Source organism: Carlito syrichta, unplaced genomic scaffold, assembly GCF_000164805.1.
Source record: "Carlito syrichta isolate Samal-C Ts95f unplaced genomic scaffold, Tarsius_syrichta-2.0.1 Scaffold312159, whole genome shotgun sequence".
NCBI lineage: Eukaryota > Metazoa > Chordata > Mammalia > Primates > Tarsiidae > Carlito > Carlito syrichta.
The window spans coordinates 624,800-645,246 of record NW_007256255.1 but is presented as its reverse complement, the minus strand read 5'-3'; the positions used below and the strand labels follow the sequence as shown (position 1 = coordinate 645,246).

Genomic DNA, 20,447 nt, shown 5'->3' with positions numbered 1-20,447 from the left:
TTGCCCAAGCTGGTCTCAAACCCCTGAACTCAGGCAGTCCTCTCGCCTCTGCCTCCCAAAGTGCTGGGATTACAGGTGTGAGCCATCACACCTGGCTTAGTTGACAATTAAGACCTCCTACAGGCGAGGCCCAGAACCAACACAGCTTTACTTCTGGCGGTATTTTGGTTAAAGTAGTCACTGAGCCTGCCCAGATTCAGGAGAGGGAGAAATCAACTCCATCTTTCTCAGTGAGGAGAGTGACAAAGAATTTGTGGCTATCTTGAATCGCAGAGGCCTTCTCTGAAATATCCAACATTGTCTAACCCATCTCCACCATTGCCTTGCTTTATCTTCTTAGGAAGTATCACTATCTCAATTTTTTTTTCTTTATCTTAAAGATGTGCGGTAAAATTCAGGATTAGACATACAAATGTTCATTTATGCAGGTGTCCTTGTTGATGAGGTGCGCCCCTCACTATCTCAATTTGTATGGTTGTCTTTTGTCAGTTTATTGTCCGCCCCTTGAATGTAAGCTTGAAGAAGATCTGGCCTCTCTAGTTTCCTAGTATCCCTGTTACTTAAGCAGTGCCCAGTACACAGTAGGCATTTAGTAAATGTTGAACAAATGATTGCTGAACTCTTCCCCAAAGCATATTCTCATTCTCAACTTCTTTTTTACATTAGTGTCACCCTTTTTGTTGCTGGTAGGCCTGGACATTCTGGAGCCATTTTTGCTGTCTTCCTTTTCTTCTATGTGTAGTCAGAGGCTGAGGTCTGTAGAATTAATCTTCAAAATGTGCTTCATGTGTTCTTTCTGCTTGTATTACCACCACTCTTTCAGACCAAGTGCCACATCAAAAGTCTCTTCGGTGGACTCTCTGAATCCAACTTTTTCGCCATTCTGTACACTTACTTAATGCTGGTTTTCTCTTCCTTGACTCTTGAGAGCTGTTGCTAGCAGAAGTTAGCCAGACGCTTTTTACCTCGGCAGGGTCATCACAGCCCACCACTCCTCTCTCTACCCGGCCACATCCATCCTCGCGGTTCCAATTTCTGAAGCATACGCATACACTCTGCTCTTCTGCCTCTGCCTCCCCTGCCTTGCTCTCTTTAAATGTGATCCTTACTCCACCTTCCGTTTCCATGCCACTTCTCCATGAAGCCTAATGGTTTTTTTTTTTTTTTGAGTTGGAATCTCACTCTGTCACCCAGACTGGAGTGCAGTGGCCACTCCCGGCCACCGCAGCCTCGACCCGCTGGGCTCCGGCGATCCTTCCGCCTCAGCCTTCCGAGTAGCCGGAATTACAGGCATGCGCTACCATGCCCGGCTGATTTTTTGATTTATTGTAGAGATGAGGTCTCGCTGCCCAGGCGGGTCTCGAACCCGCGGCCTCAGGCAGTCCACTCACCTCAGCCTCCCAAAGGCGCGGGATTACAGGCTGAGCCACCGAGCCCGGCTCTAACGGTTTCTTTAGTCAGATGTGCCTTGTTCATCCTTTGAGCCTCCTAAATCCTTGCTGTGGCTTTGACCACTTGCATTTGCTGCTGAACAGTTACCTCGTGCCTTTCCTGTGCCACCCATGAGCTGGGTGTGGAGCTTGGGAAGATGGAGAGGCCTGTGAGAAGGTGACTTCAGGTTTGGGTAAGAGGTTACCCTTCCCTAGAGAAGTTCACATTAAGGTGCAGTGATTTTCTACTGTGGCTGCGTGTGGGAATCACCACGGGAACTTTATAAATCCCGGGGCCTGGGTCCCAGCCCCAGAGATTGTGATTTAATTGTTCTGGGATGTGGCCAGCACATTGGAGTTTCAGACACTCCTCAGGTGATTCTAACATGGAGCAAGGTTGAGAACCTTGTGCTGGTGGAAGAGACAGATGATAAACGTCTGTTGTCATTGTGTTTTGCTAGAAGAATCAACAGCACAAGGAGAACAGAGGAGTATTTTATCTCGCCTGGAGTTACTTTTATTCCATAATTAGACCGTAAGCTGTTTATGAGTGGGGCCCGGACTTTTTCATCTTGGGGTTCCCTTGCCAATTCTTACATGTAGTGGGTATTAGGTGGGCCCATCCAGTGGAACTTTCTTCACTGGGTAGAAATGTTCTGTGTCCTCACTGGCCAACATGGTAGCCACCAGCCACACTGAAGCACTGGAAGTGTAAGTAGTGTGAATGAGGAACTGGATTTTTAGTGTTATTTAATTTTTAATTTAAATGACCCCATGTGGCTCAAGGCTACCATATGGACAGTGTTGCATAAGGAAATTAGTAAGTGTATTTAAGTAAGTGCATTTGCCTGTTATGCAGAGGAGTAGCGAGACGGGTGGTTTTCTCTCAATGGTTCTGGAGTTCAGTTGCCATATTTGAAATCTTAATTTCCCACCTTTTTAATTTCCCATTTGTAAAAATAAAAGTTGGAGGAGGGTATAAGTTAAAATACCTATTTGCTTGTTTTTTTTTTAACATTATTGAACTGTAAGTCACATACTATACAATTCACCCATTTAAAATGTACAATTAATGTTTTTTAGTATATTCACAGATATGCACAACCACTATCCCAATTGTAGAACATTTTTCCTTCTCTCAGAAGAAACCATGTGTCTTGTAGCTAATGTTCTCCTCTTTCCCCATGTCCTAACCTTAACCATGCATAATCCATTTTCTGTCTCTATAGATTTGCCTGTTCTGGACATTTACTATAAATGGACTCATGATATGTGGCCTTTTGTGACTGGTTTCTTTCACATATCGTAATGTTTTCAAGATTCATCTGTGTTGTAGCATGGTATCTATCAGTACTTCATTCCTTGTTATGGCTGAATAATATTCCATTGTAAGGATATAATACCACATTTTAGGTTGACCTTTTGGCTGTTATGAAAAATGTGGCTATAAACATTCATGTACAAATTTTTGGGTGGATGTATATTTTCATTTCTCTTGGGTGTATACTTAGGAACAGAATTGCTGGGCGATTATGGAAAATGCCAGTTCCTATCACCTCGATGAGAGTATTGTATGTATGTGTATATTTTTGTAGGTGAATACCATCTTACTATTTTTATTGTATGTGTTTTCCTTAGTTACTATTCAGAAAGTGTGATCTTGACGCTAGAAGGAAATAGGCAATTTTTGTGACAAAACAATCTATTTAAAAAGTAATGGTGTTTCATTTTATGAAAATGCGTTTAGCCTTACACAGGATGCTGTGTTCTCTGCTTCTCTGTGAGTGTCTGTTGCTGGTGGCTAGTCATGTTCCTGATGATGACTGGATTGACCCCACAGACATGCTTAACTATGATGCTGCTTCGGGAACCATGAGGAAATCTCAGGTACTTAAAAAGTATGTGTATGTGTAAGGCCTTGTTAGTTCTGTGGTGGATATAGTCTGCTTTTGTTTTGAATGTTTTACCCATGGCTGTGAAAGTCACGTATCATGTATCAATGGTTAGCAATTATGCAGGTATTTTCCTGGCACTCTTAATGTAAGGCTATTTCAAACCTACCTGGCATGGAATTTGAAGGTAAAGCCCATCAAGCAGCAAACTGATTTGATTTTGGCTCATAGAATGTACATTTGGGATTTTTCTTTTTTTTTTTTTTGAGGGAAACTTTAATAAGGCATGAGCTAGCTCTTGCTTCTTGGGGCTAAGGATCAAAGAGGAAAGGCATCAACTCTCTCAGCTGCTGGGGAAGAGGCCAATCACCTCAGAGGGGAAACTGTTGGCTGGAGGAAGGGGCCGCGATTCCCTCACATGGCCTTAAGACTTTTACTTTTGCCGGGCTTGGTGGCTCAGCCTGTAATCCCGCGCCTTTGAGAGGCTAAGGTGAGTGGATTGCCTGAGCCCGCGGGTTCGAGACCCGTCTGGGCAGGCGAGACCTCATCTCTACAATAAATCAAAATATTAGCCGGGCGTGGTAGTGTATGTGTAATTCCTGCTACTCGGAAGGCTGAGGCGGAAGGATCGCTGGAGCCCAGCAGACGAGGCTGCGGTGGCCGGAAGCGGCCACTGCACTCCAGTCTGGGTGACCGAGTGAGACTCCAACTCAAAAAAAAAAGACTTTTACTTTTTTGTGGTTCAATACGATTGCAGCGTACCACAGGCTGAGTTATGAAATGATGAGTCAGAATCTTAGTCTTCATTAACTGAGGGTTATTTTCACAACTACGCTATAAAGAAAATCTCTCTCTGCTTTGTTTTAGATGAAACATGGTACTGCAGAGAAAAAGGATGTAGGTCCTGACACGTCATGTGCTGCTGAATTGTCAGAATGTTATCACAAACTTGACTCCTTAATTTATAAGGTTAGATTTTTTTGCGCATAAGTTTTATATTACTTATGTTAAATTGCCCTCTCTTTTCTTGTCTTTGCTAATATTTTTACTTTTAGTGTTTCTGTGTACTGTATGATCTATCTATATCTATCAGTTTTCTTTAGTTACTCTAGCCTTGGTTTCTCGGTAACTACTCTTACCTTGCCTTTTTTGAGAAGTGTCTCTTCTTTTCCTGTAATAGCATTTATCTGCTATGTTGTAACTATTACTTTACCAGATGGTAGACTGTAAATTTCTTGGCAAGGAATAGATTTTATTCATTTTGATTCTCTGTCACCTGTCACAGTACTGAGGCACAGTAGATGAGTTGAAGAGCAAGCAGAGATGACGAATGGGCCCATTACCAACTGAGGAGCCTGAGTTACTCTCCTAAAGAATTGTTATAACTTGGCATGTCATAGTTATGCCTTCCTGCATTGATGCAGTCCTTTTCTTATGTGGTTGGAGTAGTGTTTACACGAAAGGAACTGAGTCGAGGTTCAGGGATTTGAGTGTCTTACTTGCTGTGGGAGCTACCCTCTTTTGGTTGTGTAGACGGGATGAACTGGTGATGGTGTGGAGAGGGGCCTGGAGTGGAGAAGGGGGTGGCAATGAGATCAGGGGTTGCTGAGGCCCGGGAATGTTGAAGGCTGGATGTGAGGCTGTGAGAGTTGACGAGACAAGAGACTTGGACAGAGGTGACCAGGCTAGTGCTGATGGCCACGGGGAGGTGAGGGGAAGGGACAGGGATGAACTGGAATGGTTGGTGAGGTGCCCAGCCTGAGAACCTGGGAGAGTTTAACTGAGAACTAGATGGGTCCCAGCCATGATCCATAACCAGCAGCTGTAGTCTTACTAAATCTGTCGCCTCACCTGAGGCTAGTCAAGAAATGCCTGGATATAATGTACTTTGCTACAACTGCATGTTGGGGTGTTGTGAGGGAGTTCAGTTCTACAGCAAGAAATGCAGAAATGTCTTTTTTCCAGAAATGTTTTATTCTGTTGCTTGTGACTTTGGTTTAAACATTGTAAAAAACATGATTGGTAAAAGGAAGTCTTGAGTCCTTGTTTTTTTTTAAGTTTTTCTTTAAGGTTTAGAAAATAAAATGGTTTACAAACCTTGCCAGAAGGGAGAAGAAACTGCTGAGTGACTCCTCAAATATCCTGTACTGTCTGTGTGTCCTGCTGAGTTAGGAATAGAAAGTTGTCAGATTTCTCAGCTAAAACCCACCTCGGTGCTCAACTCAACTCCTGGCTCACACTCCGTTAAAAAGATGCAAGTTGAGGATCACAAAGTTATTTTCATGTTTGTGAACTCTCCACTAGCTTCCTGGGTAGCATGGCTGCTGTGGCAGTGACAGAGCTCGTTCAGAGGAAACTGCTCGAATAAAGAGTTACTGCAGGAGGGCTGCCGTGTGGGGGACACTCTGGAGAGGCCAGGGGTCCTGCTTCCTGAGCATCCCGTGTAGTTTGCAGTGATGGATTGCTGACGAAGAAATTAAAAGGCCGAAAGTAGTGTGTACGTTCGAGAAGCTCTTTGCCGTGTGTCCTTCATTTCATCTTCTGGCTTCATCTTGTCTCTGTTTCTCTGCGTCTGTCTGTGTATTTGTTCTTTCTTCCCTCCCTTCTTTTCCTTCTCTCCTTTCTTTCTCTGGTTAATCGTTGGCTTTGGAATTAGAAGGAGACAGATTGGCTGGGCTACTCTGCTTGTGGGTCTCCATGCCTTGTTTCATGATCTTCAGCCTGAAAACTGCTGATGGTCAGCAGAGAAACTGCCAGGTCAGGACTCAGTGCTGGACACAGTTCCTCACCTGCTGCCTCCTTTCCTCTTGCAGAGGAAACATAGGAAGCGGGCAGGCTCGACGCTGCAACGCGCCTGATGAAGGCACGCTTGATGAAAATAACCGACTCTTTCCTTGGTTTTGATGGCACCGGTAGGCTAGAAACTCAACCCTGGTATTAAACTCAAGTCATGCTAACTAATGTTGACTTCATTGTGTGATTACAGATCGATGAGTGTGAAAAGAAAAAGAGGGAAGACTATGAAAGTCAAAGCAACCCTGTGTTTAGGAGATACTTACATAAGATTTTAATTGAAGCTGGAAAGCTTGGGCTTGTGAGTATTGGGTGACGCGATGCCAATTAGTCTAGTGGGTATTTTCATGATGTTTGTATTACATAACAAAGAATTGATAAAGCATCAGTATGCTTTAGCAGAGACTACCTGGCTTTTTTTTTTTTTAAATCAAAAGCTATTCATATAAGATTAAAAGCACCCTGTACGAGCCGGGCTCGGTGGCTCAGCCTGTAATCCCAGCACTTTGGGAGGCTGAGGTGAGTGGATTGCCTGAGCCCGCGGGTTCGAGACCCGCCTGGGCAACTTGGTGAGACCTCATCTCTACAATAAATCAAAAATTAGCCGGGTGTGGTAGTGCACGCCTGTAGTTCCAGCTACTTGGAAGGCTGAGGCAGAAGGATCGCCAGAGCCCAGCAGGTCGAGGCTGCGGTGGCCGGGAGTGACCACTGCACTCCAGACTGGGCGACAGAGTAAGACTCCAACTCAAAAACAAAACAAAAAACAAAACAAAGTACCCTGTACTTTTAACAACATGACTGAGCCACTGAGCCTGGCCTAACTTACAATATTTATAAAGCTTGTTTAAAATCTTGTGAGATGGCTGGATGTGGTGGCTCAAGCCTGTAATCCCAGCACTTTGGGAGGCCAAGATGAGAGAATTGCTTGAGCCCACAGATTCAAGACCGGCCTGGGCAACTTGGTAAGACTTCATCTCTACAATAAAATGAAAAATTAGCTGGGTGTGGTAGTGCATGCCTGTAGTTCCAGCTACTTGGAAGGCTGAGGTGGAAGGATCGTCTGAGCCCAGTGGATTGATGCTGGGGTGGCTGTTGCACTCCAGCCTGGGCGGCAGAGTGAGGCACCAACTCAAAAAAAAAAAAAGTGAGCGCTTGTAACACAAACAGGTGTTTTTTTTGTGGTCTATTTAGTGATATACTATTTCACTCCTTTTTCAGGGGAAGATGGTGATTTTGTTCTTTAAAATGGCCCCAAGAAGTAGCACTGAATTGCGTCTAGTGTTTCTAAGTGCAAGAAGGCCATAATGTGCCTTACAGAGAAAACGTGTTAGATAGGCTTCATTCGGGCGTGAGTTATAGTGCTGTTGTCTGTGTGTCCCATGGTAATGAATAAACGATAGAGGTATATAAAATTAAGTTTCCTTAAACAGAAACACATAGAATGCAAGGTTATGTCTGATCACTTGATGAAAATGTTATGACCAGAGGTCAGCAGGAAGCAAACCTGTGTTTCTTGCCAGAGTACTGGTCGGTGCTTGCTGATTAGTGTTTGAGGTGACTTTATAGAACATGACGATTGCGAATAGCAAGAATCAACTGTATTTTAGTAAAATTTATAGTATCTTTGTTGCATAGAGTTCTATAAGTTTTAAATTTTTTCGTATGTTTTATCTTGGTTTCCATGTTAACCTGTGAGACAGGTGGTTATTATTATTCTTCTATGTAATGAAATATTGCCAACTAATTATGTTTAGTTCTAATTTGGCTTTTGTCTTCAAATGTTTCACTGAGTAATAATTAAATTCTTTTTCTGTTGTTTGTTTTTTGGTAAATTTAATTTAGCCTGATGAAGACAAAGGTGATATGCATTATGATGCCGAGATTATCCTTAAAAGACAAACCTTGTTAGAAATACAGAAGTTTCTCAGTGGAGAAGACTGGAAGCCAGGAGCCTTGGATGATGCACTAAGTGATATCTTAGTTAATTTTAAGTTTCATGACTTTGAAACATGGAAGTGGCGATTTGAAGACTCCTTTGGAGTGGATCCATATAATGTGTTAATGGTAAGGTGGGATGAGTGTGGCTGAGCATGACATGGTTACGTTTCCTTTTTTAAACACCTTCAGAACTCCCTCATGATTATGTTATGAGCCCCTCCTAGGTCACTCGTGCTGTACTGATGAACAAACAGCAAAGTTGTACAAATGTGTATTTGAGTCCAGTTCCTGTTTTTAGTGACCATTCGTGTCTTTTTTGAGTTGGAGTCATACTCCGCTGCCCAAGCTGGAGTGCAGTGGCACTCACAGCCACTACTGCCTCCACCTGTTGGGCTCACGTGACCCTTCTGCCTCAGCCTTCCAAGTATCAGGAGCTACAGGAGTGCACCACCATGCCCAGCTAATTTTTTGATTTTTTTGTACAGACGAAAACTCGCCATGTTGTTCAGGCTGCTCTCAAACCCTTGAGCTCAGGCAGTCCTCCCACCTCTACCTCCCAGAGTGCTGGGATGACAGGCATGAGCCACCGTACCTGGCTGTTAGTGTCTTTCAGTGGGGGACAGCTTGGCAGGTGACTCTGACTTTGCTTCTTTCTTTTGAGGTACTTCTGTGTCTGCTGTGCATCGTGATGCTAGTCGCGACCGAGCTGTGGACATATGTACGTTGGTACACCCAGCTGAAACGTGTTTTAATCATCAGTTTTCTCTTCAGTTTGGGATGGAACTGGATGTATTTGTATAAGGTATTAAATAGGTGGGGGGTTTAAAACTTTAGAAATTTTCACTCATAATAGAAGACTGTATTCCATTTAGAGGAATCTTGCCTCAGATGTGGGTTGGAGGCAGTGTCTGGAAGTGGTCCATGGTGGGGAGGAATTAACTTGACCAATTAGTGGAGGAAAACATACAGCCCTAGTTTTCATAACCCAGTTACTGTTGGGTAGTGTTTAGATAGCTAAGTCAGAATAGAGCTAGGAGGATGCTTAAAAAAAATTCTTATGTAGGTAATTTGGTAATTTGGGGTATATCTTTCTATTCTTCACCAGAAATGATACCGAAATTTTATTATTTTCTATTCTTAAAAATTTTTTATGTATATACATTTTAATTACCTTATTTTCAAAATATAAAAGTGGTATGTTCATGGTAGAGAATTTAGAAAAGATAAAAAGATTCAAAGAAATTAAATTTTTAAAATCACCTATAGTTTTATCATCTAGAAATAATTGTCAACATTTTGCGCTATTTCTAATTTTTTTTCTAAATTTTTATTATCTTTCAAAATTGAGATTATATTGTGTGTGTGTGGTGCCAAAATTATGTGTACACATTTTAAGTATGACGTTCGCTCAAAAGATGGCATTAACCAAATGAATGCTAGCATCACCATGCTACAGGCAGGATAGTGATAGAAGCATGGTTGAGCAAATGTCATACTACACATTGCTACTGTCATTTAATTACAGTAGTACTTACTTTTCCACTTTGAAAAGTAATACATAGATAACATATATACATATTTTTGGCACCCCCTGTGTATATATAGAGATTTGAAAGGACCACTGCTATTCCTGTCAAAATAGCATAATCATCAAAGGAAAATTTTGATCCTTCTAACAGGGTGAGTCAAATAGCCAAGTATTTTCAGTGAATTCATCTGATTACATTACTGTGATATTTCCTTAACTGCTCTAATGTACTATAGCATCTAGAATTAATTATAAATTAAACACCAAGGTTCTGTGTGGAAAGAAAGTTGTTTGGTTGAGATCGTTGCCTCAGTGATTTTATATTGGTCATTTGTGCTGAAACTCATCCAGAGCACATTTAATTTAATTTGTATAGCTATAACTTCAGGCATTTAATTTGTATAGCTATAACTTCAGGCATAGTGGGAACGGTATTTAAACTAATTTTTTCTTTTTAATTTTAAGTTTTATATATATATTTTTTATAGAAACAGGGTCTTACTATATTGCCCAGGCTGGTCTCAAACTCCTGGCTTTAAGTGATCCTCCTACCTCAGCTTCCCAAAGTGCTGGGATTATAGGTGTGAGCTACCATGCCCATCCTGAACTCATTTTTTTTGTTTTGTTTTTTTTGAGTTGTAGTCTCACTCGGTTGCCCAGACTGGAGTGTAGCGGCCGCTCCCGGCCACCGCAGCCTCGACCTGCTGGGCTCCGGCGATCCTTCCGCCTCAGCCTTCCAAGTAGCTGGAACTACAGGCGTGCGCTACCACACCCGGCTAATTTTTGATTTATTGTAGAGATGAGGTCTTGCCAAGTTGCCCAGGCGGGTCTCGAACCCGCGGGCTCAGGCAATCCACTCACCTCAGCCTCCCAAAGGCGCGGGATTACAGGCTGAGCCACCAAGCCCAGCTATGAACTCATTTTTTAAAACAACCTTTTTAGTAGTTTTCCTTCCTTATCGTAATTACTTACAAAGAAGGCAACCGTAGTTAGTTCTTTATCTTACTTGTTGCATAAAGACTGTACTTTTCCATTAGCTGGAAATAGCTACTCTTTAAAAATAATACGTATTTTTTTCTGTGAAAAATTTTAAAGCAGTCTGGTTTGTATGCATGATAAGGACAAACCCTGAACTAAGGTTTGTGGGCATGTAGGCGTAGCCTTCACCGCTAACGGCCTTTCGTGTTCCCTCTCGGTGCTGGCCAGCTAGCTTTTGCCCAGCATCAGGCTGAAGTCGCTAAGATGGAGCCGTTCAACAATGTGTGTGCTGAGAAGATGGATTGGGCCGGAAGTCTCTGGGGTAAGGGTTTTGTTCACCTGGCTTATTTTGAATAGAATTTCTGAAAATGAGGGAACATGGTAATTACAAAGAAAACGATAAAACACCAGACGAGGCTCTCCATGACTGAGTTTCTAATATCAGAGAACACACAAGAAGCATTTAGGTTGAAAGCCAGTGACTTACTGTGTTCATGTAAAGTCACAGGGAAGGAGCAGAAGGTGTGTATGTGTTGGCTCTTGTATGGCCTGTCTTCCTCCATCAGACCGAGAAGGGTCCTGTACCCACTTCTGCTCATCTGCTCCTTAGCTCAGGGTCTAGCACATTTTAGGTCCTCAACAGAAGTTCGTTAAAGAAGTGAATGCGACTGGGCACAGTGGCTCACACCTGTAATCCTAGCCCTTTGGGAGGACAAGCTGGGAGGATTGCTTGAGCCTAGGAGTTTGAGGGCAGCCTAGACTACATAGCGAAACCTTGTCTCTATAAAAAAATTAAAAAACTAGCAGGGTGTGGTGGCGTGTTCCTATAGTCCCAGCTACCCAGGAGGCTGGGGTGGAAGGATTGCCTGAACCTAGGAGGTCAAGGCTGCAGTGAGCTATGATCATTCCACTGTGTTCCAGCCTGGGCAACAGAGTGAGATGCTGACTCACACAAAAAAAGTGAATGAATGTATATATGAATTAATATCCGTCCTAGATTTTTTTTGAGTTGGAGTCCTACTCTGTTGCCTAGGCTGGAGTACAGTGACCCGCTCACGGTCACTGCAGCCTCGACCTGCTGGATTCAGGCGATCCTTCTGCCTTAGCCTTCCAGGTCGCTGGAACTACACACCACCACGCCTGGCTATATCCTAGATTTAAACTTCTTATATTGGCCTACAGCATATGCCTGTAATCCCAGCATTTTAGGAGGCAGAGGCAATAGGATTGCCTGAGCCCAGGGATTCAAGACCAGCCTGGGAAACTTGGCGTGATCTTATCTCTACAATAAATCAAAAAATTAGCTGGGCACAGTGGTGTGTGTCTGTAGTTCCAGCTACTTGGAAAGCTGAGGTGGAAGGATCGCCTGAGCCCAGCAGGTTGAGGCTGCGGTGGCCACGATTGTGCCACTGCACCCCTGTCTGGGCGATGGAGTAAGAATCCGACTCAAAAAAAAATTTTGTTTTCTTTACAATTTTTAAACATTCTTACTAATGTTGACTACCTTTTGTTGTACATATGTAGCAATGGGAATGGTTTAACAATGTTAAGGTACAGAGGTCTGTAAATGAATTCCAAAACATGTTTCTTAAAAACCTGTGGGAAATGAACCAGTTTCAGCTTTGCATCCTGGCTTCAGGGGGTAAGGAAGTACCTGCTCGAGCTCAGGCTAGTTTCTAAATGTCTGCAAGTCTGATTTGGAAAAACTGGAGAACGAATGCTCTACTTTCTTTATTTGTAAAACCAGTAAAAAATTGACTTTTTTTTTTGAGTTGGAGTTTCACTCCGTCGCCCAGACTGGAGTGCAGTGGCCGCTCCCGGCCACCGCAGCCTCGACCCACTGGGCTCCGGCGGTCCTTCCACCTCAGCCTTCCGAGTAGCCGGAATTACAGGCACGCGCTAACCACACCCGGCTGGTTTTTTATTTATTGTAGAGATGAGGTCTCGCCAAGTTGCCCAACGGGTCTCGAACTCGCGGGCTCAGGCAATCCACTCACCTCAGCCTCCCAAAGGCGTGGGATTACAGGCTGAGCCACCAAGCCCGGCTGAAATTGACTTTTTAAATTGAAATCTTACCGAGATAATTGGGGAATCACAGTTGCAAGAAATAATGCAGAGAGGCCGGGGGTGGTGGCTCAAACCTATAATCCCAGCACTTGGGAGGCTGAGGTGGGAGAATTGCTTGAGCCCAGAAGTTTGAGACTAGCTTGGGTAGCATAGCAAGACCTCATCTCTGCAAAATAAAAAACTTAACTGGTGGGGTGATGCATGCCTGTAGTTCCAACTACTAGGGAGGCTTAGGAGAGAGGATCGTTTGAACCCAGGAGTTTAAGGATGTGTTAAGCCATGATTGTGCCACTGCACTCCAGCTTGGGAGATGGAGTAAGAACCTGACTCAAAAAAAAAAAAAAAAAAGAATACAGAGAAAGCCTGTGTACCCTTTCCCCAATTTCCCTGGTGGCAACTTCTTATACAACTATAATAGTGTAATATCAGAGCCAGGATACAGGCCACCAATCTTTTACCCTTGTTTTGCCTGTTCTCATTTGTGGGTGTAAAACACTGCTTTTAACGACCTTTTAGTCTTTTTTATAGTGTATAATTTTCTACCTGCAAAAATAGTATAATTTGAATGGATTTAAAAATTAAATATGATTTTGGACATTAGATGAAAATATTTTTTTTTTTTGAGTTGGAGTCTCACTCTGTCGCCCAGGCTGGAGTGCAGTGGCATGCTCCTGGCCACTGCAGCCTTGACCTACTGGGCTCCGGCGATCCTTCCGCCTCAGCCTTCCGAGTAGCCGGAATTACAGGCACGTGCTACCATGCCCGGCTGATTTTTTTATTGTAGAGATGAGGTCTCACCAAGTTGCCCAGGCGGGTCTTGAACCCACAGACTCAGGCAGTCCACTCACCTCAGCCTCCCAAAGCGCAGGATTACAGGCTGAGCCACCAAGCCTGGCTGGATGAAAATTTTTAAAATCAGCATTACAGATAATTTATTTAAAATTTAAGACAATTTAAAATTGGTGAGTGATCAAGGAGGGTCAAAACCAAAGTATTGTTTTATTTGGGAATGAAATGCAGCATTTTATTTAACACTTCAGTGTTTTGTCTGTTTGTTTCTCTAAATAGAATGGTTTAGAAGTTCATGGACCTATAAGGATGACCCATGCCAAAAATACCACGAGCTCTTATTAGTCAACCCTATCTGGTTGGTTCCACCAACAAAGGTATAGCATATCTTTTGTAAAAATATATACAAAGTAAGTTAAAAATTCCTTGTATTTATAAATAAATTTAGTATTTTTAGAGTCATTTTGCTAATAATAAACCTTTGTCCTAGAAAAAATACTTCCATTACACAGTGATTTTCACATTAAAAGAGGCATGAAAGCATTTTACTTTAACATAATTTCAGTCTCAGTGCACAATGAATTTTGACTCACTCTGTGTGCCTCAATTCTTTGAGCGAGCCTTAAGTTGCTGTTATCTCTTGTTTTAGGCACTGGCAGTTACATTCACCAACTTCGTAACGGAGCCATTGAAGCACATTGGAAAAGGAACTGGTGAATTCATTAGAGCACTCATGAAGGAAATTCCAGGGTTACTTCACATTCCAGTGCTGATAATTATGGCGTTAGCTATCCTGGTTAGTACATTAGCACTATCTATATTTAGCAGGATTTACAGAAAAAAGCAATTCTAAAATTATTAGGCTTTGATGATATAAGTCAGGTGATTTGAAAGTGATACAGATTTATTCATACTGACATTCATAAACAAATCAAGAGAATGATTCTCTAGTTTGTAGAGGTTATAGCGATGATTTGTAGTAATCACCACTTTAAAAATTTGTTATTTTTTTTTTTTGAGACAGAATTTCACTGTTACCCAGGCTATATAGTGCAGTCACATGCTATGTGCAGAGGCTCAGCACAGCCTTGAACTCCTGTGCTCAAGCAATCCTCCTGTCTCAGCCTCCCAAGTAGCTAGGACTACAGGCATGTACCACCACACCCAGCTAATTTTTCTTTTTCTTTTTTATGAGTCAGTGTCTCACTCTAGGAGTGCAGTGGCATGCTCACGGCCACCACAGCCTCAACCTGCTGGGTTCAGGCAATCCTTCTGCCTCAGCCTTCCAAGTAGCCGGGACAAGCTATCACACCCAGCTAATTCTTGAATTTACTGTAGAGATGAAATCTAGCCATGTTACCCAGGCTGGTGTCAAACTCCTCAGCTCAGGTAATCATCTCGCCTTGACCTCCAAAGTGCTGGAATTACAGGCGTGAGCCACCACGTCCAGCTTAATTTTTCTCTTTTTTCTTGCTTTGTTGCCCAGACTTGTCTTGAACTCTACTGCACCTGGCCAAAATTTGTTCTTTAAACTTGGTGAATTAACACATATAAAATACATAGGAAGTCGATTGCTTCCTCTCTAAAAAAGGGAGCCTTCTTATTTCTAGTCTGAGTTTTTCTAGCACTGAGAAAAGAAGCATAGGGTTTAACACAGCATCAGAAAGGGATGTGGAAGGAGGTGGGTATACTGAGAAACGGTTTGGGGGATCCAGAAGTGGACATTTATTAGGAAGAAATACTGTTTGTTACTTATCCATGGTCTGTTCAGCTTTTTTAGCTGTTACCAAAATAAAGCAAAGCACTCAGATGTGCTGTGGGAAATTCTCCCTATGGATACAAGATTTGCTGTGCTCTGCTCACTCTGCGGTGGCTCCTGTTTTGGTTTCCTTTCTTGGCTGGTGGTGGCAGGATTCCGCAGTGTGGAGGGCTGATTCTGTTGGGGATGTGAGTTTTCGAGTGTAGTTCAGTCCCTGAGACTGAAATTATGAGTGAAAGCTTCATCAGCTCCCGTTGCTTCATCTGCTTCCTAAGGAATGTTACGCCCTGGGCCTTTTGCTGCTCTGTCGTCAGATGGCAGTGTGTCTCTAGAACACAGGTTTTTAAGCGTTTTCTTCTCAGGACCCCTTGCATTCTTAAAAATTGAAGACCACGAAGAGCTCTTGTTTATGGGGATTATATGTATTGACATTTACCACATTAGGAATTAAAACCGAGAAATTTTTTTTTTTTGAGTCAGTCTCACTCTGTCACCCAGGCTGGAGTGCAGTGGCACGCTCCCAGCCACTGCAGCCTCGACCTGCTGGGCTCAGATGATCCTTCTGCCTCAGCCTTCCAAGTAGCTGGAACTACAGGCATGCGCCACCACACCCGGCTAATTTTTTGATTTATTGTAAAGATGAGGTCTCGCCAAGTTGCCCAGGCTGGTCTCGAACCTGTGGGCTTGGGCGGTCCTCTCACCTCTTCCTCCCAAAGTGCAGAGATTACAGGCGTGAGCCACTGTGCTTGGCCAAAACGGAGAAATTTTAAAAATATAAGGACTGTGTCCAAAAGCACACATCTCATGAGGCCTCAGTGTGGATGTCACTCAAGCCTCTGCAAGGTTCTGCCGTACACTCAGGACATCAAAAAAGACAAATATGAGAAGTTGTGACATGGCAGATCCCCTGAAAGGGTCTCAAGGATCTCCCCGGAGTCCTGTGCTTTGAAAACTGCTGCTTGCTTTTCCCCGTGCAATGTGAATCAAAACCTGTTGAATTTTAGCTGTAGCTTAAGCCGAGTTTGTATTTGTTAAAAACAAACATTTTAAATGTTTGCATAATGATGTACAACTTTAAATAACTTCCAGGATTTATCTTATATAGTGGGTATGAGTATAGGAATACATGAGCAATTAGTCAACTGGAACCTTCTAATTTTAATTTCTAGGCTTCAGCCTGCCACTGTTATGATATAATTCAATCAAAAGTAGTTGATTAAAATGTCTATTTAGTACTGATTCATTATATTTTAGTGGCCACTCTGGTTCTGTGTTAATCTAAAGAGTTGCCTAATGAAAAAAGTGAAGTTAACATGTTCATGTGTCTAAGTGCCACAAGGAAGTTAAAATGCCTATGTTGTTAACAGTCTGAATAAAACACAACTTTATTATCAGCCATTAAATCCTCAGGAAAATGTGTTTTTTCTTACAGAGTTTCTGCTATGGCGCTGGAAAGTCAGTTCATGCACTGCGACATTTAGGTGGCCCCGAGAGAGATCCTGCCCGGGCAATTGAGCCGGGTGAAAGAAGACGGCAGAAGGATACTGACTATAGAGCCCTTGGTGGTGCAGGTGATGCAGATTTCTATTATAGGGCCCCTGCTGGCCCCATTGAGCAAGTCCCTTATGACAAAACATATGAGGGTAGAAGAGATGTTTTGAGAAGGAGAGATGTTGACTTGAGATTTCAGACTGGCACCAAGAGCCCTGAAGTGCTCCGGGCATTTGACTTACCGGACGTGGAGGCGCCAGATCTTCACAAGGTGGGACCCAGCGTAAGTCAGAGCCTTTACCTTGCTGTCCCTCTATGCCAGAACTACTGGAACTACAGTGTGTGCCGCCACACCTGATTTTTTTAAAAAATTTATTGTAGAGACAAGGTCTCACCAAATTGCCCAGGCTGGTCTCGAAACCTTTGGGCTCAGGCAATCCTCTCGTCTCCACCTCCCAAAATGCTGGGATTACAGGTGTGAACCACTGCACCTGGCTTCATTATTGGCCTTTTAAAGGGGCGTTTCCATTTGGGAAAGGAATTTGTGTTGTCATTTGCAAAGTTTAAGTTGTAACTGTAAACCTTTGCGAAACAGTTTTGAGCATTATAGAATCTAGGAAATTATAGAATCTCTTCCCAGAGTTCCTTATAGAAATATATCTGCATGTATCTAGAAAACCTTAAGATGCTTCTTCCAGCTTTTATAGTTAATAGCTAGCTGTCGCTCACCTCCAAAACTTTCCAGTGCCTTTCGAGCTCACATCAAGGGAAAGCCAGTTATCATCACGGTGGTGTGGAGCCTCAGATTGGCCTTCTCCCACATCCACGACCTCACTGTATACTGCCTGTTTTCCTCCCGCTCTCTCCACCTCAAGGCTCCAGACAGTTCTTGAACTCAGAGCCTTTGTACTTGCTGTTCACTCTTTCAGAATGCTGTCCAACCATGTCATGTGGTTCCTGTCTTCAGGCTGTACTCAGGTCACCTTTTCAGACTCCTCCACTTCCGGGACCCATGTCTCTTCCCACACAGCCCTTAACATGTGGCTTATCATACTTTCTGGACTTGTTGCCTGATTCTTTTCCCAACCTGCATGTGAGTTCTAGTGAAAGCAGTTTTTGTGTTTTTTCCTGCTGTGTCTCCAGCACCTAGAACTTAATTTATGCTCGCTATATTTTTTTTGTTTGGTTTTTGAGTTGGAGTCTCACTCTGTCACCTAGGCTGGAGTGCAGTGGCATGCTTACAGCCCCTGCAGCTTTGACCTGCTGGGCTCAGGTGATCCTTCCACCTCAGCCTTCCAAGTAGTGGAACTACAGGCGCACGCCACCATGCCTGGCTAATTTTTTGATTTATTGTAGAGATGTGATCTTGTCAAATTGCCCAGGCTGATCTCAAATCCGTGGGCTCAGGCAATCCTCTCACCTCGGCCTCCCAAAGTGCTGGGATTTTATAGGCATGAGCCACCGCGCTTGGCGCTAAATGTTTGTCAAATGAATTAGTCTCCCCGGGTTAAGAGGAGTTAGCAATCCTGCTCACTAGTCCTGTAGATGTCTGCTGAGCTGGACCATGTGACTGCCTAGTCACCCTGAGTGTCCCAGCTCCTCCAGGCACCATTTGGTGAGGCTTGACAACCCTGACGTAATTAGCCTCGAGCACAGGAACCAGGGTTTGAGAGTTCAGAGCTTGCTGCAGTGGATTTGGGTGGGAACTCGTTAGATATATTTGATGACTAAAATTTCCCCTTACATTAAGCAGGTAAAACTAAGTGTAATTCTCTACATTGTAGTGTAAATCACCTGTTCTGGATACAAAGCCCAAAGAAATTGGCAGCATCCCAGAAGAAAGCACACTGATAGAAAGCAGTACCGAGAGCAGCCAGACTTCTAAGCCTGCCTCTGGCCAGGATAGGTCAGGGAAGATGGAAGATTTGCCCACAGTGGAAAAGGGGCCACTCAAGACGGAAACTGAGGACAGCCCTGAGGGCAGCACACACATCCCGGCGAGAGCTGCAGCGAGCACGTGTGGAAAGGACCCAGTTGGCAGCCCATGTGGCTAGAGAAACAGGGATGCCAGCGCCGAGGCCATCTTTGGCTGTTGTGAAGTATCCTCTTAACAACTCTATTCACTCTTCTGATGTGTACACGAGGGTGCCAGCCTAAACATTAGCATTTTTACTGACAGTTAGCAAACACCTGTGTATATGTGAGCTTTTGTTTAATCTCGTCTTCTCTTTGATAAATTCTTTCCATAAAGTTTTGAAGTGTTAATTTTAGAACAGGGTCTCACAGAATTTATATTTTAAGATGAATGTATGGCAGCCATCACTGATTCTGGATAGTTAAGGAGGCCAGTTTGAATCCAGGAACATTGAAAAAGAAGTGTATGTATTGTTTACAGGCATTGATAGGAACCAGCTAACCAAACTATGTGTTGCCCAGTGGAAATCCTATATTTTCTACTTTACTTCGCAGAGTAATATGCTAGTTCTGCGTTGGATTCAAAGTATTCCTAACGTGAGAGGCACTCAGCCTGATGTGCTGGATTATAGGTGTGAGCCACCACGCCTGGCCAACACAGGCTTTGTAAAGACTGATTTTTCTTGTTGCTCAGATCCTAGCAGTTGAGACTATTACATATGACCGTATACCATTTATATGACAGCAAACCACATTTTCTTGGCCATATGAAGCTGTGATTTTTAGAGGTCTAGACAGAGAGATCGTGAAAGCAGAATAGGGTGCCTTCTGCAACTACAAAGTTGTCAATCAGCATTTTAAATTAGCCTTGCTGATTTTGAAAGGCATTCTTCATTTTAAACCTTTTTAAAGGCAGTTTATAAATTTTGCACGTCGGTAGCTAGCAGATTTCACAGGTAACTAGAGGTTATGTTCAGCTGCTAGCTAAAAATGATACCAACTATGAATAAAGTCTTAAGATGTCCATGCAGGCATTTGTTTCAGGAAAAAAACATTCAAAGCACTTGCTTGTGTTTTTGTTTTTTTTTTTTGAGTCGGAGTCTCACTCTGTCACCCAGGCTGGAGTGTGATGGCACACTTACAACCACTGTAGTCTCAACCTCCTGGTTTTAGGCAATCCTTCTGCCTCAGTCTTCCAAGTAGCTGGGTCACAAGCATAGGCCACCATGCCGAGCTAAATTTTTTTATTTACAGTAGAAACGAGGTCTTGCCAAGTTTCCCAGGCTGGTCTCGAACCTCTTGGCTTAGGCAATCCTCTTGGCCTCTGCCTCCCAAAGTGCTGGGATTACAGGTGTGAGCCACCATGCCTGGTAGCACTTGCTTTTTGATTTTTCTTTTACATGAAATGTAGAATACCCATTTTTGGCTCCCAGATGTGTTACTTTGGTGTCTGTAACAATTTAATTTTATATGTTAATAATATATTCTAGCTGAATTTTGTGAACATCTTTAGTATTTCATCAAAAAGGTTATCATTTTTTCCAAGAAATACAAAAGGATTTTTATGTTAAGATTTTTAACACTGTGGGCATGTAACAAATGAGTAACAGGATGCCTGCAGTTTCAACTAGACGTGTCAACATCCATGTGCATAATGCAGTCCTCTCTGGGGACTCGCCCCTTCATACCGATTCGAGAATGTGCTTCCAAAATGGGAGCTGTCCTCTGAGCTGTGAGCTGACCCGGAAGAGGAACGAATGCCTCAAATGGCAGACTGAAAGTGGAAGAGCAGAGTTAAGGCTACATGCACTCCTGACTGCTTTTCAACAGTCCAAAGAGTAACTCTTTATGAAAGTTCCCTAAAATTT

General features: G+C 43.1%; 1 protein-coding gene across 4 annotated transcripts; it reads left to right on the top strand.

The window, feature by feature from the left end:
• The first annotated feature begins 3,182 nt into the window (after window positions 1-3,182).
• On the top strand, window positions 3,183-19,659 carry CLCC1 (chloride channel CLIC like 1). 4 transcript variants are annotated; one of them, XM_021718394.1, is made up of 10 exons: window positions 3,183-3,317; window positions 4,190-4,291; window positions 6,309-6,416; window positions 8,108-8,179; window positions 8,715-8,855; window positions 10,788-10,881; window positions 13,695-13,792; window positions 14,065-14,211; window positions 16,607-16,948; window positions 18,450-19,659. In XM_021718394.1, the coding sequence occupies exons 1-10, from the start codon at window positions 3,189-3,191 to the stop codon at window positions 18,717-18,719; spliced, it is 1,503 nt and encodes a 500-aa protein (XP_021574069.1). In that variant the 5' UTR covers window positions 3,183-3,188; the 3' UTR covers window positions 18,720-19,659. The 4 variants fall into 4 exon arrangements, with proteins under 4 accessions (XP_021574069.1, XP_008067851.1, XP_021574070.1 ...); XM_008069660.1 differs by having other exon boundaries at window positions 7,958-8,179; XM_021718395.1 differs by lacking the exons at window positions 8,108-8,179; window positions 8,715-8,855.
• Window positions 19,660-20,447: the final 788 nt, after the last annotated feature.